General features: G+C 34.8%; 1 protein-coding gene and 1 long non-coding RNA gene across 4 annotated transcripts in view; one reads left to right on the top strand and one right to left on the bottom strand.

Annotated features, from left to right (window-relative positions):
- LOC149803978 (uncharacterized) overlaps positions 1 to 11,607 on the top strand; it is a 170,245-nt gene extending 158,638 nt beyond the window's left edge. For all 3 annotated transcript variants that reach the window (XM_089953833.1, XM_089953832.1, XM_089953834.1), the window contains 4 exons: positions 3,685 to 3,786; positions 5,658 to 5,745; positions 8,243 to 8,389; positions 9,660 to 11,607. In XM_089953833.1, the coding sequence (XP_089809959.1) occupies positions 3,685 to 3,786; positions 5,658 to 5,745; positions 8,243 to 8,389; positions 9,660 to 9,815 (493 nt within the window). In that variant the 3' untranslated portion in view covers positions 9,816 to 11,607. The remainder of the gene's footprint in view (positions 1 to 3,684; positions 3,787 to 5,657; positions 5,746 to 8,242; positions 8,390 to 9,659) is intronic.
- The window catches only part of LOC149803975 (uncharacterized), a 119,491-nt gene that overhangs the window by 23,391 nt on the left and 78,128 nt on the right, over positions 1 to 17,972 (bottom strand). The gene's annotated exons all lie outside the window — the stretch shown is intronic.

The raw sequence follows: 17,972 nt of genomic DNA, 5'->3' as shown, positions 1-17,972 counted from the left end.
ACTTGTAGTGCAGTCTTTACTTTTGATTAATGTACAAACTATGATGCTGTTGTGGTCTCTTGAGCAGCCTTGACAAACATTTATCATGATATAAGTACTCTTATTTTACATTGAATTCCAACACACCTAGAATATTTTGATAATATAAACAATAATACCACTCACAATATTAAAGGATGATTCTATGTGTGGGCCAAGAAAGCTCCATAAAGATATGACTGTCTTTGATAGACATGGGTGTCTGGCAACAATATCAACAATATCCACCAGTGATCTATACGTTGTCCCTTTTTAAATTCTGGAAGTCAATCAGTTTGAAGTTATATAATTTCAAAATCATCCTGGTTCAATTCCTGGTCATATTTAGCAAGTTAGCCTCTATTGTAAAGCTCTTCATGTCACAAAAAGCAAAACGCTGGTCCTGGCATTCAATTTTCAATTTTCATACAGATTGACCAATTATGTTCTCGTTTACTTTGCATTTAAGCTATTCTCATTGATACACATTTTTTCAGATGGTTATTCAAACTCACATCCTGCTCAAAAATTGGAATCACCATGTTTAGCAAGCATGCTCATTCCCATCAGTTTCTGTTATGCAACAATTAATTGGGCAAGTACAAAATTTTGACCAATCAGAAAGCTCTTTACAGGAATCATCTGTTAAAGATTATATGGAACAAATACTTATAAGAAAGCTCATTGCAGAATGGGGGCCCCGAGTGGCCGAGTGGTCTAAAGCGCTCTCTGTTACGGATCACTGCCATCTCACCTCTGTCTGTGCCAGTTCAAGTCTCGGATTCAGCCAATGTGGGTATGTGAGAAAGCTTGCCAGTAGCTTCTCATGGGTCAGTGGTTCTTTCCAGGGTTTTCCCGGGTTCTTGCTCCATTATTAATACTTGCCGCCATGTATAGCCTATTGTGTACTGAAAAATGGCGTTAAACCCCCACAACAACAACATTGCAGAATGGGACCGGATAGAGAATTATAAATAAAATATTTAAGAAAAGTTTTGGAGGCCATATTGAGGAAAATCAGATTCAGGTCAAGAGAAAAGCAAACTTCTAATTTAAGACAAAAAACAAGAAAACAAAAGTTTGAAAAAGATATATAACAAGGAAAGATGTAAAAAGAAGTTATTGTTCCCAAAATGAACAATAAAATTACAGCTATCAGAAACATGAAGTAAATTTTATCTTATTGATATTTTTTTATTGAAATGTCAGTGATATTACAATCACAAAATATCGCTATATTTTCAGAATTTTTGGAAAACTGTCAGTGAAACTTCAATAATAAATACTCACTCATATTTTCAGAAATGTTGGCATAGTTGTTAAAATTTCAAGCACAAAAGAAATTTTGGTAAAATCTAAAATACCTTAATTTTAATGAAAAAAAAGACATTTGAATGAATGTCCAAAAATTTTCACTGTCATTTCATTGAAATTTCAGTCACATTTTCACTAGGGTATGATGTTGTAGAGCATATTTTAATAGGAAGCAAACGAAATTATTTTTCAGATCAAGTCCAAAATCCACCTTGCACCAGAGATTCATCTTAGCTTGTAGTTCTTTTGATAATGTTTATTTCTGCTAAAATCAGTCTAAGTCCATAATCCGTCTTAAAGTAGGAAAATGAACAGGACAATCAGAACTCTTCCATCTGTTATCCCTTGGAACAGGAGAAACAGAAATATAAGAAATAGTACACTTAACTATTAGACGGAATCAGTCTGTTGCCTTAGCCGTATTACCAGTCCGCATAATGTCTGTCTGAAATTTGTTTGTTTGTTTAAGGCAGAATACACCTTGAATCCACCTAAAATTGAGGTGGAATCTGCCTAAATGTTTTGTACGGTAACAGGAGGTGTGTAAGTGTCCATAAAAGGAGGTGTGTAAGGTCTGTAACAGTACAGGTGTAAGTGATAGTAACAGGGTGTCCAAATGACAGTAACGGTTATTGTGTTAAGTGATGGTAACTAGAGGTGTGTAAGTGATGGTAAAAGTAGGTGTGTAAGTGATAGTAACTGGAGGTGTGTAAGGTCTGTAACAATACTGTGTAAGTGATGGTAACAGTGCGTAGGTATGTCATGTTAACAGGAGGTAGGTAGGTAAGTCACTAAAAAAAAAAAAAACAATGATGTCAAGTGCTTACTTAGATTTAATTCGGACATGAATAATTCTGGACTTAAGTACATAGGTGTCTGCTATAGATATTCACAAGTAGAGTCCAAGTGCAAACTACACAGGCCCAGATCTGCCATCACATCTGTGCTAGCAGATTTGGGTCTATGCATTTTGTAAGGGGTAAATAGTAGAACAAACAGCATAGATCATAATCTGCTGAGTGCAGTATGTATGATACTTTCATTTCATCAAATAAGTAACAGTTCCAGTCCATGCTTTCATTTCATTTTAACAATATTAATTTGGCTATAAATCTTATGGGAAATTCTGTTTTAAAAATAAGTACATATGTCAAAAATGTTGTGGTCTTTAAAATGTTATTCTTCTAAACGAAATGGACTGAGACACTGATGTATTCACTTCCATGTAATTTATATCCAGTGACTTTCATGTAGTACTGGTATGAAGAAATGTGAATAAATTTTAAATTTTATTCAACTCACTTGATATTTAATCCATTTAAAAGTTTTTTATTAATTAAAACAATTTGTCAATATCAAAATAACCAAGTATTACCAGTATTGATTTTTTTCAGTTTCACACCACAATTAAACGGCTGGTAAATTAATTCATGATATTTATCCACAATCAGATCAGAAAACATTTTCTGTGTGATCGTTTTATGAATATTTGATTGAAGTCAAATTCATTGTAAATGGCATCCTTGCGCACAAAAGCAAACTAAGGAAAAATCTATGGTTTTGAATTAAATAAAGATAAAATGATTAACTGAGCTTTACATAAGAAAAATACAGCAAGTACAATTGTACTGTATTGCTTATGCAAGGTTTCCAGGTGGGTGCACTAGATCTTTCTTGAAGGTCGGAACCTTGTCTTAGAGTTAGCATTGACTAACCTGAAGAATGATGCATTTAATACTTGCAGTAACCAATTTTCCAATAACGATACTAATACATTAATTACAATATCTTAAAGGGGGAAAAAATATACTGTTTAGTTTATGATTAAAAATTGGAATGACACATACAAATACAAGTAAGGTTACTGGTATCTAATTCATGTTGATGTTGTCAAAGAGAACTAACATAACAGCTTTTTTTAGAATTCTTTAAGAAACACAAAAAAATGTGATGAACTATTTACCTAATCATAAATGCTTTTCCATTTAAGCATACATGGTACCCAGGGAAGGCAATTTTTAAAAAAATATATGCCAGGCTACTTTGATTTCACAGAATTCATATTAAAATTATAAGAAAATTCTAAATTGCAATTGTGGGTGAATACACCACTTTAGAAGTACCTTCTCTGGGTCCGTTTTAATGGAACATCTATTATTATGAATGCACCACTTTAAAAGTACCTTCCCTGGGTCCGTTTTAATGGAACATCCCTTATTATTTTAATGGAACATCCCTTATTATTTACTGTGCTGTATAAACATAATGCAATCATGTTTGTATCAGAAATTCAACAACACTGAACCAGGGCCATTTAGTGCATATTGCTTGACTCTTAATTTTCTTTACCAGCTCTCACCCCCTTGACAACAACCACAACACAGTGATGGTAGTGGGAGGGGTTCAATGGTTGGCCAAACAACACCTTGATATTACCATGGCTGCATTGAAAAGGTACTCAGAAATTTCCTTGAATATAATTCACGTCTTTTCTTTCAAATGTGAACTTTTCTTTGAAACAGATTGTTGACTATTTCTAAACTTAGTTGATTGTTCACAAGAGATACTAAATTTAAATTAGTTACCTCGAACCTGCTTTATTTTTTTGTATGTTGAAGGATTACTTCTGCTCAGTTATTGTGATTAAAATTGTGTTTATAGAAATTTGATTGATTGATTGATTGATTGATCAGTGCTTAACAGCACATCAGTACATAATGTCATATCATGCTGAATTTATCTTCAAGTAAAGTGCCATGTCCAGAGACATCCAAGTCCAAGAGATCTAAAAATCAGAAGCTAGCCCAAAAGCTACCAGGATAAAAAGCTCATTGCCCAGCAGGTTTACTTGGAAAATAAACTGATAGACCATAAGGCTATCATGAAAATAAACTGATAGCCCATAAGGCTATCACAAAAAAAACTGTCAGCCAAAGTATCAAATTCAGGTGCTAGCCAAGAAAGCTACCAGGACAAGAAAGTAATAGCCCAGATTTCAAAATCATATGGCAGTTGCCCAGTTGGCTACTAGGAAAAGAAACTAATAGCCCAGATTTTAAAATCAGATACTAGCCCAGTATGTTACTAGGAAAAGAACTAATAGCCCAGATTTCAAACTCTTACACAAGCCCAGTGGACTACCAGAAAAAGAAGTAGAACAGAATTTAGAATCATATGCTGGCCCAGTGGGCCATCAAGAAAATAAATTAATAACCCAGATTTAAAAATCATATACTAGCCAAGCAGATTACCAGGAAAAGAAACTAAGAACCATAATTTATACCATTACGTCCTAGCCCACTGGGTTGCCAGGAAAGGAAGCTAATGACCCAAATATTACAGATTTGTGCTAACTCAGTGAGCTACCATGAAAATAAATTAATATCCCTATATCAAAATCATATGCTGAAACTAAAAGCTAAATTTCAAAATCATATGCTAGCCTAGCATGTTGCCAAGGAAAGAAACTGATTTGCCCAGCTTAAATTTATTAACCCAAAAGAAGCATAAATTTATTAACCCAAAAGAAGCAAAAAAGCACTTGAATATAAGACTTGGCTCTAAGACTGTCCTTATATGAACGTATTTAAAATACATTTGTAGATGTGTTCAGTAAAATTTAATGAGCAATTCACGATATCTGATGTCCATATGCTACTATAGATCTCATGATATAGTAGCCCAGACCTGGGATTGTGGTAAGCCCTGGGCTTCAGGTGCATGATTTACTAAATCCTGCACCCCCTTCTGGTCATGAGTCTGGCATTTTAAACACTGGTGGGCTACTGCAGCCCAAAAAGAAAATTAGTGATACATCTTGAAAAGTAAATTGATGCACACAAAAATTACATTAAATTTAGTACTGTGAAAAATTGTAGTATTGTGTAACCTGGTTAATCTAATTATAAAGAATGATAAAGAAATCAAAGTTCCAAAGGAATACAACTGTTTATTCCAATTAATTAAGAATTAATTGATTAGGAAAGAAATAATAATTAGTATTAGTTTCAAATTTTCTTCTGAACCCCCATTGTACTGAATTATATTTGATGATGTTTTCTTGAATAAACGTTGTTAAATCTTAGAATTGATTGGATTATGTAGGTGATGGATAAGAAAGGTCAGCATATAATTACAGTAAGATGTGGATAATTCTACTCTACATTTTAGATTGTGCTCAGAAAATTACTTATCAGTCATAATATTGAACCATATTTTATGGTCAAAAAAGTCAACACAGGTGTGACAGTCTGTAGGTTTTTTTTGTAGCTCTTGTCAAACTGAATGTGGACGTTTTTTGTAAGACATTGTTGTTTATGTTTCAGGGAGGGTCTATCCAATATAACAAAGATTGTTAAAGGTGTTGGAGCTGGTTTTCATCAACTTGTGAAGAATGTCAGATATGTTTCAAAGGTAACAACTGAACAAAAATATCCATTTTCATGCCTTGACTAAAAAAATAATTCAATAATTTATTGTATTGTTTGCATGAGTTATAATCAAATATTTTTCCAATACAGAATATGAGTGTCATAAATAGTAGTCTATGTAAAAACTAGTTACAATTATGTATACATAATTTTTGTGGTCGGGGGGTGGGTGGGTTACAGCACTACAGCGTAAATAGATCATTTGGTGCTGAAGTGATCGGGATAAAGCGCCTTGCCCAAGGACACACCATGGTACTGAGCTGAGATGATCCAGTGCTAGGATTTGAACACGAACCCCTTTGGTTGCATATTTGTCATGATGACCATTTGAACACATCTCAGTCTTGCATTCTCTGCGTATCTGTACACCATATCAGTCTTGCATTCTCTATGTATCTGTACACCATATCAGTCTTGCATTCTCTGTGTATGTGTACACCATATCAGTCTTGCATTCTCTACGTATCTGTACACCATATCAGTCTTGCATTCTCTATGTATCTGTACACCATATCAGTCTTGCATTCTCTACGTATCTGTACACCATATCAGTCTTGCATTCTCTACGTATCTGTACACCATATCAGTCTTGCATTCTCTACGTATCTGTACACCATATCAGTCTTGCATTCTCTACGTATCTGTACACCATATCAGTCTTGCATTCTCTACGTATCTGTACACCATATCAGTCTTGCATTCTCTACGTATGTGTACACCATATCAGTCTTGCATTCTCTGCATATGTGTACACCATATCAAATTCTTTCCACTAAATCAGAACAAAAAATATTCAAGTTATTTGTGGGTTTTTCCTGGGTTTAGTGCCATTTTTCAGTTTATAGTCTACATGGTGCCGATGGTGGAGGAAGAACCTTGCGGGGGGGGAATTGGCAAGAATTCTCACATACCATTGTGGCATATGTATTAAGTAGATTTGTATACTGTATACTGTCTTGCAGTTTATGTTCATACGTTTGATCCTTTTAATGTATCATTTTTCAGGAACCAAGTCATCAGTACCCTTAATACATTCATGTCTTTTCGGTTTTTGTCCTCTCTCTCACTTACTCTCTTTGCTTCACCTATATATTTTTTATATAAATTATATTTTATGGGGAGCAATTCATCAGAGTTGAGGAACACAACATGTGCTTCATATAAAGACACTAAAACACATTTAAACTCAATGGGCATTTTATAAGATTATTCAAAATAAACTGTATGACTGAATTGGCTATATTCTTTCAAAATGATTTGATCTACGTCAGACTTGAAACTTTCCTTGGAGGACATGGAAAGATGACTGGCTAGACAAATGATGAAATTGTTTCCAGTCCCAAAACCTTGGTAAACCAATATTCTCTTGAAACTGACTTATATTTCTATACCAAAACCTTGGTAAACTAAAATTCCCTTGAAACTGAATTATGTTTCTATACCAAAACCATGGTAAACTAAAATTCCCTTGAAACTGAATTATATTTCTATACCAAAACCTTGGTAAACTAACATTCCCTTGAAACTGAGCTATATTTCTAAACCAAAACCTTGTTAAACCAAAATTCTCTTGAAACTGAATTATGTTTTTATCCCAAACCCTTGGTAAACTGAAATTCTCTTGAAAATGAGATATACTTCTGGTCCCAAAACCATGGTAAACTGAAATCCTTTAGTAACTGGGAACTGTAGTAGCTCATTTGAGTTAGGATCAGACTCATAATCCAAGGGTCACAGGGTTCAATATGCTTCCAATCCAGCCTAGGTTGGCTACCTCAGCGTGTCTTTTGGGAAAGACACCTTACACAATATAGTTAATATTATGTTAAAAAATTATATGTTAAAAGTGTTGTTAAACCAACCAACATAGATGTAACTGAAACCTTTGTGTTCTGAAGACAATAAAATTTTCACTGTCCAAATCGGGGTGGCTGAGCGTTCTAAAGCGCTCACCATTACAGATCACTGCCATCTCACCTCTGTCTGCGTGGGTTTGAGTCTCTGGTTCAGCCAATGTTGGTATGTGAGAAAGCTTGCCAGTAGCTTCTCGTGGGTCGGCGGTTCTTTCCAGGGTTTTCCCTTGTTCTTCCTCCAACATTTATACTGGCTGCCATGCATAGCCTATCTTGTGCTGAAAAATAGCGTTAAACCCTACAACAACAACAGCACATTCCAAATCAATGTGCACTAGAATCAACCACACAAAATCAAAACTTTGCCATAGCATGTGGCCAACCAATGGTTTTTAAATATAATATAATGTAGTGTTAAACAAAATCCAAACTAAAACACATAAAGATGCAGTGAAATCCCAAGTGTCACAGGTACCTATTTTAATAATTGATGTTTTGTCAAAATATGTAAACATTTACTTGTATTAACAAAAGTCTCAAGTAAAAATAGTGTACTTAAGTTGACAATGCTTTTATCCCCATGGATTTCAGTCTTGGAAGGTTTCACTGTATTTATTTATTTTCAAGGAGGGTCAACCGGCACTGTTGAGAATGGAGCAGGACATTTTGGAATATGCTAAGCACAATGGCTTTCATGGGGTAGCCACCTACAATATGACTGCATCAAGATATAAAGACTTCCATCCTGGCAAATGTGCCTGTCATTTCCACCAGGTAACTATTCATAATATGCAGTATACAGTCACAGCTCAGATGTAACAGTGTTTCCCATTAGTTATTATCACAGCTCAGAGATGTAACAGTGTTTCCAATTGGTTTATTTAAAACAATGACGTGAAATATTTATCCCATGGAACACTCTGTCTAAATTGCAACATCACTGTTGTCACCCTTAAGACAATACAGTGGCATCTCACTAAACATCTAGTCAGTATAGCGTTTCACTTCTTTTAATGCATACATACCAACCATTACTGTTTTGACATAATCATTACACCTTTTTTCACCAAGTTATGGATTATGCCTATTGAGTACATTAAAAAATAATTAAAAAAATGAAAGCAATAAAAAGTTATTTTTGGCATTTTTGTTATCTTCTCTTCAATTCCACTCAAGTAAATTTGAGAATATTCTTAAAAAGGTGACTGCTGTGAAAGAATAGTGAAAAAGTACTTTCCTTGTTTACTATTTGTAGCAACTGTATATGACCCATTTCCAAGAAAACAGACAGGTTTCAACAAATGTGAACTTGCCTCACAGATTCATTTTATTGATTAGCTAGCTAAATGAACCAGTCTGTATTTTTAAAGAAAATGTTGAATGAAATGTATGCTTTACAGTGTGAGTTGTGGATGTTATATGACGGAAAATGTTAGAGCAGATGGATCTTTTGAAATTTCTAAACATGTCAGATCAGAAAAAAAATCAACACTGCTTTACCAACTTGTGACAAGAATTTTGACCAGCTTCTCTAAAGGTGCTTCTCCTACATCAAATGAATGTTGGACCGTGAAAGAAAACTTACCTTAATTGTGAAAGATATGATCTAACCATGCCTGTGTCTTTCTTTTGTATTAAGCTGTATTGTGACATGAAATTGTTTCAAATTTCCCTAGAAATTGGTATTCCAGACTCTGTTCTCATTTGTCCTACTTTTAGCAAAATCTCACTATACCATGCAGTAGAACTGAAGACACTTGGTAATATTTCTAGACAACAATCTGACAATGTATGTGTCACATTTTTCATTACTTGTGTCTTCTATGCCATAATGGCTTGTTTCTTTGCCAAATGAGTTTGGTCTCGGCTTCTATACACATTTCAAGTTGTTATTAAAGCTTGCACCTAACTTGACACTGTTGTCAAAACATTTTCAAATATTCTTGTATAATTTACTATAATATCACAGTGTATGTATCAAATATTTCATGACTAATTTGGTGTCTTTTGTTTAATATAAAGAATATCCATTTTATCTTCTCAGGTAACAAAGGTTAGCAGAGATGATGGTAGATATGAGGATCCAGGGTATCATGTGACAGGGGACATAAATGCTGATCCAGGGTATCATGTGACAGGGGACATAAATGCTGTGTATTCCAATATCCTCCTTAATCTGATTTGTGATTCTCCAGGATGAGAATGCCAGACCCAAACATAATGCTTGTGCTGATTATGTAAAGAACTTCAAATACTGTATTAAAGAAAAGGTTGAATATCAGGATCCATTGTTAAAAACAGTAACAATGAGAAAGCACTTTGACTTCGGAGCTCATTAACATGAATATTTTGTACCAACAACAAAAAAACGTGTGATATCTGCTGTAATGTATTTAACATTATACAAGTCAGTACTCGACAATTACCAGCATACAAGTAAACACCGGACAATTAACAGCATACAAGTAAACACTGGATGATTAATAGCATACAAGTAAACACTGGACAGTAAACAGCATACAAGTAAACACTGGACAATTAAAAGCACACAAGTCATTGCTGAACAATTAACAGCATACAAGTTAATACTTAACCATTAGCAGCATACAAGTTAAATACTGTACAGTTAACAGCATACAAGTTAATACTGTACAGTTAGCAGCATACAAGTCAAGTCAAATACTGTACAGTTAACAGCATATAAATTAATACTGTGGTTAGCAGCATACAAGTTAATAATGTACAGTTAGCAGCATACAAGTTAATACTGTATGGTTAGCAGCATGCAGTTCAATACTAGACAATAGCATACAGGTAAAGACTGGATGATTAACAACATGCCAGTCAATACAGGTCAATACTGGACAGCAACGTCCAACTCAATACTGGACAATTAGCAGCTACAAGTCAACACTGCATTCTCTGATGCTCTCCAGTTCTACACTACTGCCTGTCTGATTGGGTTTCAGTATAAAATGTTCGATATATAAAGATTTAATTTGTGTTGTTTTCATGTGTTAAAAATCAATTAGTGCAGTAAAACAGTAGTTTCAAATATAAAAGGCAATATATAGAAATATAGACTTCCATTTGATATTTGGCCACTAAGTTTTATTTTCATAGGTTCTAACAATGGTCCTACTTTGTACTCTGATTTTAGTGTATTATCTTTGATATTTTCTTCCAGTATACTCTGGTTTTAGTGTATTGCCTGTGATATTGCCCTCCAGTATAATTGATTTTAGTGTAGTGCCTTTGTTGCATACCAGGTGACATTTGGGGCCACGATAACATAGTGGTAAAGTACTCTCTTTAAACCTCAGTGGTGCAGGGTTTGATACTAGGCTCCAGCATGGGCAAGAGTAGGTGATCATCAGCCCCATATCCTACCAAGTTCTCCAGTTTCCTCAACCATGAAACTCCACACAACTTAATATCTGGGCCGTTAACTTTGTATAGGCTGGAATAACTTGCCTCATTGATAGGCTGGAATAACTTGCCTCATTGATAGGCTGGAATAACTTGCCTCATTGATAGGCTGGAATAACTTGCCTCTTTGTATAGGCTGGAATAACTTGCCTCATTGATAGGCTGGAATAACTTGCCTCTTTGTATAGGCTGGAATAACTTGCCTCATTGATAGGCTGGAATAACTTGCCTCATTGATAAAGTTTAAACACAAACTAACATATTTTTAAAGGATTCTTTACGACTTATTTTTAATTAGTCTCTTTTTAAAGAGCGAAGTGTTAAAATCTACCTTTTCAAGGGTTCTTGATGAACAAATTGTAAATAGGACAGTCTGCTGTACAAAACTACTTTTCATACTGTACATTACTGAGTAACTGTACACATTATTTTCTGCATTTTTAAAATGTGATAATAAGTAATGTCAATCAAATGTGTAAATAATGTACAATATATATTTATTGACATATTTTTCTGTACCTATTTAAGACAGTATTATTATTAATAAAGGGGAACAAATCTCAGTTTCTTCTTTTCTTTGATTTGAAATTAATGATTAACAGTATTGCATGTGAGGAATTAATTTAGCTGTTTACTTGGGATTCATATTAGTTAATTTTGTCAATACATTTCTGCTTGCTTAACTTTGTTTCCAGAACAGTTAGGTTGGAAACTTTTCCAGGAGTAAACCCAAAATATCTACTTTAACTAGATAGATTTCTATTTTTAAAAAAAGCTTGGAACATAGTTTTCATGTTTCCATCTGTCACATTTTATATAACCACCATAAGGCAGCCGGTATTGTGATTTCCAGCCGTTTGTCCATACACATATCCTTCCGTATGTCATCAATTTCATTTCTGCACAATAACTTTAAAACAACAAATTTTCCACCATCTTAAAGTTAGAAAACTTTGTGGATAACTTGTATTTGGATAAGGAAGAACCCAGCTGAATTTGGCTTGATGAGATAAAAGGTCAAGGTCACAGTGACAAAAAGAAGACAAACTGTTTCCACACATTGACCTTAGTCCGGTATAAAACAATCTTTATAGTTGCTTGCCTTGATAAAATTGTACAGGAATGTCCTTTGCAACTTGTTCAACAAAAAATTTCATTGGAGATTTGAAGGGTGTTGAGTTGCCATGGTGAAAAGGATTTATATCTTTTTTTGTTTTCTTTGTAACAGACTTAAACAGGAAGAAGAAAGTTTTCTTGATTAGAATTTAAACTATCTTAAATTTTTGACAGCCCTATTGACCGCCCTTGTATTTTAATATCAATGGTGACAAAAAAGAATCCTGAAACTGTAATATTCATGTACACACTGAAGCAGTTACGCATTTTCTTTTCCTATTAAAATTTCTCCCCTGAAAGTAGTACAATTTTGGTTTCAATCCCTTTCCAAGGTAAGTATGACTTGATTTATTTGGATTTAGACACATTGAATAGTTAATCATTGGAAACCTGTAGAGAACACATGTCTGAATGAAAGGTCGACCTAATTCTTCACAAAAGATGTACACTTATTGATATTTCGTACACCTCTATCGCAACTATACATTCTTAGGAATACTTCTGTGTTAACGCTTGATAAAGAAATCTATCTACATGCATTATTTGGTTCTTATTACTAGACGTTAACATTTTAATGCACCGACAAGTTTCATAAAATTCAACAAATAATTTATTTCCCTGGAATAGAAAAGTGAAAATTAAAAACTCACAGTATAGTTAATTAAATCCCAAATAGTCCCTAAATTTCTATCGCGAGTCCAAATGTATCAATTGAATTCCAGTGGTATTCAAGATAAATTCCTATACTGAATGTGTTGATGTGCCCATAGTCTTGAATAGACTAATATGCCAGTGACTTGGATTGTGATGGTGTGTTAACAGTATTTTAATGTATCAAAATAACATAATTCAAATGTCCTTGTGTAAATTCACTATAATTACAAATTAATGTCCTAGTCCAAGAATATTATTGAGCACTGTGTAATTCCAGTGAATATTTTGAATAAATAAATCCCCCCAAATGTAAAACTGAAAATAACAATAAGATTCTGCCTCAAATATTAAGGCAAGAATGACTAATTTTTCAAGTAAACAACATTATATAAAAAGCTAGGATGCAATAATAGAGTCGGGATGTAGGTCAGCCTCCTCTCTTAAATATTCAAGTTGTCAAAAAGTTTAAGAATTTCCAAGTGGAAATCTACGTCCTAGACCCAGACACAAACAAACATGTTTACCTCCATTGATAGTGATCTGAATATTTAATCCACACTCAGAGAAATATTAGTTATTTATTAATGTTGTTTACAAAATAAATGTTACTGGTCTGGTAGACCTTTAACTTGATTTTGGACAAAGTCAAACAAAAAATAGATATTCATAACATACAATCATTATATAACGCTAACAAATTAAAGAGATATCACAATATAGATTTGATCCAAAAGTACTTTCTATTTACTTTGACACATAAGTTGGTCATTTTGTAAAACTAAAATTTGTTCCAATCTCTTTCAGTTTCAGTATTTGAGGGTTTTAACACGTTCATGGTAAGAAGGCGATTGTTTTAATGTGATACAATTCTGATGTAGGCGGAGCTTGGGGATTTGTCAGTTGGAAGATCTCGCAAGACATTCGTCCAGTTGTTGCTAAATAAAATTCATTAAAAATTAATGGATTAAGTTACTTCCATATATCATAGCATTGATTTATTTTTCATCAAAAAGACGAGAATATGTGGAAGATGCGCAGTGCAATTTGTAAAACTTGCTCCGTACCTTTCAGTTCGGCACATTGTTGCCACTCAAACCATATTTTCATCAGAAATATAAGAGAATGGATATAGATATGCAATTCGAACACGTAAAGACCTGCATCACTTACTGATTAAAATTTAAATTAACATTAAATATGAAAATCGTGCATCGTTATTTTTGAGATTGGCTGCATGTATTCCTAATAGTGACAAGAACCCGATACAAAAAGAAATTAGGTAAAACATTTTTAAATTTAATTTAAAAAGACCACAGTTAGAGGCTTTTCTTTTTACAAAAGTTACGCTTTTGCTTCAACCTGTTGCTAAGATGATTGGACAGCGAGTTCTTCATATCCAGTAAATGTTTGTCCCTTGAGGTTATGTTTCATCAGAAGAGCAACATGAAAGACAGGGTACGGTAAATTCTACATAGATTCAATGTAATGTAGAGTATTTTTCAAGTCTTTGTCAAGTCTGACATCTCTTGTTGTAAGAAGCAATTTGGAAGATTTCGCAGCTTGGTCTTCCAATATTAGTAACGTTTAGTTGCTTTATATCATTTTAAAAGAAAAGAAATAAACCTAACGCAAACAAACGTTTTTTTTTTTGCAATGATATTTTAAAACTATATTACACCCGAGATGTAAGTGGCTTTTATTCTTATGCAAAACAACAATCAATCTACGCAGATTAAGACTACCACGGGAAAACCGCTAAGCACAATTTTCCAATATTGGTAAAAAAACGCAAGGTCGAAATTGGACGATAGCGCAGCGCTTTTGTACAGTTTGTTACGCGATCTGCATCTTCCAATTGGAAGTCGGCCCAGGGCGAGTACAAACTGCGCAAATTAGAAAAATGTTCCTATTTTACACGCACTGTACTTCAGTAAATAAGTTCGGCAGAGCTGCGTTTCTTGCCTGCTTTAGCAGTCTTCCTCCGTTTGTTTGCATTTCCATATGTTTTATTGGTTCGTCAAATTTAGGCCAAATTTCATCGGATCATTCTCCAGTTTTTCAATTGCTCTCTCCCCTCCCCCCAGTCATAGCCTTCAAGAAACTTCAATTCCACTGCGCCTTGTACGCTAAGAGTTGCGCTCCTCACCTGGTGATTCGAAGAATCGTTGTCCGTCTTGGAGTGACAGGCCAGGCCAGTTTGGTTTTAATTTGAAAATCCGTGAAAAGAAAACACTTGCGTTTCGGTAGTGCTTGTGACATATTTCCTTCGTTAGAATGGGCCCCAGATTACCACGTGGTCTTTGTTGCTCCATTTTAGGTTCGTGTATCGACGTGATCAACGTGGATAATCTGATGTGTTCGAGTTTGCCAGCGGGTTCTCTTGGGTAGATGGTTTTTCACTCATGGGCTCGTATCGTTGCTTAAAGTTTAACTGTCAGTCGTACATATAGTATAAAAATAACACATGGGAGGACACTTCTCTCCTTTCTTGCGCGACCTATTTAAGAATCACTGCTGATATTTCAAGCTATATTTCGCATAACGTAAAGAATTTATTACCAATGTTTAGCTCAGGCATTCGACTTCGTATGCCGATCAAAAGTTTGGGTTAGTATCATATTTTTAAGGGATACTGGACCATTTTCCCACGCTACTGCTCGACATGGCCATGATTGCGACAGCTTAATATGCAAGTGAAATCCCGCTGAATGGAATATTTTCCTCTCACTGGTTAAAAGAAAATGACGTCCTGCATTTGTTTATAACTTATTTTCAGTTGCCCAATGAGAAGGCAGTATTCCATTCAGCGCGTTGTTCTTGCATATTAAGCGGGCTTGTTCTTGGCCATGTCGAACAGTAGTGTGGAATGGTATGGCATTCCTTGAAGGTATGATAGTAAGCCATAGTTTGGAATGGCAGTCCAAGTCGAATGCAACAGCTAAACATTGGTGACAAATTTATTACGCTACGCGAAATGTACCTTGAAATATCAGCGTTTATTCTTAAATAGTTTGCGCGAAAAAGGAGTGAAGTGTCGTCCCTTGTATTATTTTATACTAATGTACGACGGACAGTTAAAATGTAAGCAACGACACCAGCCCCTATGGTTTTTCACATGGTTTTGCCGCGTTCCTCCTTCACTAAATATCCTGGCGGCCATGTACATGTGCTGAAAATGGTGTTAAGCCCACAAACACAAACCAGTCTTTTACAAACCTTTCAGTCTCATATTTTCTTAATTTGTCGAAGATGCGTTATTCGATAATTGTTTATCCCTTTACGCCATATACACCGCTACTCGTCCTTTGAAACCTTGATGCTGACTCACAAGAACATTTATTTTTGCTTGATTCTATTTGGTATTTATATTCAGGATTAAACATATCATCTAAAATCGGGTTATTCGTGTGTCTTGTTTTATTTAGCTCGCTAGCCTCCGAGTTGCTGAATTTCTTCGCTGAGAAATTACACCTATGCAACTCCGCCACTTCGAGTTACGGGGTCAGATTTGAGAAGATCATATTTAGTTTATATTCTCCTCCCCAGCTGCCATAAGCCATTTTAATGGGAAAACTCACCAGCAGGAAGCTGTGAAAAGAAATATCATCCAATTTTGAATGGACTATAACAGCTTTTCGTCTTGTGTGTCCTTGTGCGTTAGGGCTTTGATAGCCGGAAACGCCTTCTTTTATATAATGAAGTACGTACTTGACTGATTTTGACCTCTGTATGCATTACAAAATGTTTATCTGCATTTGCGACAAAGAGAAGTCTGTTTAGATGAAATTAACAGAATACCACTTGATGCATAATGGGCCGAAATACAAATAGTCAAGTGTGTTTTATGTTACACACTGACGAGGATGTTGTCATGGGCGCCCGCATAATAGGTCAAGGGGGGGGGGGGTCACGTGATACCCGATCATACTGCATAAATATATATAGCGACACGTTTAATCATGCAAATGAAGCTGAAAATATATAACAAGATTCTGTTTGAAACGCTTAGTAAATATTGGCTTTAGTTTCAGACTGCTTACACACCAAACTACGCAACTAACTATCCCGGCCGTGACTGACTGCCCCCCCCCCCCAAAAAAAAAAAATCCTGCGGGCGCCCATGATGTTGTTCTTTTTTTGGGTTTAATGCCATTTATTAGCGCAAGATAGGCTATACATGGCGGCTAGTATAATTGGTTGAGGAAAAACCGGGGAAATCCCGGAAGAACCACCGACCCAAGTATTTGTTGTACGTATTGCTTCAATGACGTCATCTCTATAAACAACCAATCGGAGTTCCTTATTATCTCATTTAATGAGGTGCTTCGCTTTGTATTTATTATAATAGCTTCTCTATTACCGGATTACCATTATGTTATCTTGATTTTGCTTTTGGAAAAGAAAACTTGTGATACAAAATCATGAAAACTTTTCCCTTAATTTCTGAATTTGATTTATTGAAAATAAATAAATCGGGAAATACTTTCGAATATTAACAGAAAACGTTGGAAAAGATTCCAGTAAATTTAATGTTTTCACCTCCAGGAAGTCTGGCTTTGACCCTTGTGGTAAAATTATGGATTTTCAATGTAAATTACGCCAGATTCAGGTACCGTCCAATTAAGAAAACGTACAAAATGCCTAGTAAATATGGCTAACAGTGCTCTGTACGAAAGTGCATACATATAATAACGCATTCAAGACATGCTAAATGAGTAATTATAATCCAGATAAATTAAACCTTATTGGAACCCACCTAACAGATTTTTGGGTTTAGATCTGCTTCCGTTCTCCATAACTTTATACGATGTTTCAGACTTAATTTCCAACAGATGTAAGTGATAATATTCGCTATAGTTTGCGTCATCTATATAATTTCCAATCAGTAAAAGCTACATGTACAACATTTCTTCTTCCTTCGGCTATTCTAGAATGGAATATATTATCTAAGACGCTTCAAAACGACTCCATTAACAACTTCAAAGACACGTTAAATAACCATGCCAGTTGTGTTCTCAGACACTTTACTGGGGTTGAAGGAAATTTCAGATTCTTCCTGCCTGACTTGGAACAAACTGCAGTTCACTTAATCAACAATTTCTTTCAAGAATATAATCGGATTACCTCGCTGTAGGTGTGGATCTGTAGCAAGCACAAA

Source organism: Sinohyriopsis cumingii, chromosome 3 (assembly GCF_028554795.1).
Source record: "Sinohyriopsis cumingii isolate HCF-2022 chromosome 3, ASM2855479v2, whole genome shotgun sequence".
NCBI lineage: Eukaryota > Metazoa > Mollusca > Bivalvia > Unionida > Unionidae > Sinohyriopsis > Sinohyriopsis cumingii.
The sequence above is the reverse complement of the archived record's forward strand: the minus strand, read 5'-3'. Positions and strand labels throughout refer to the sequence as shown.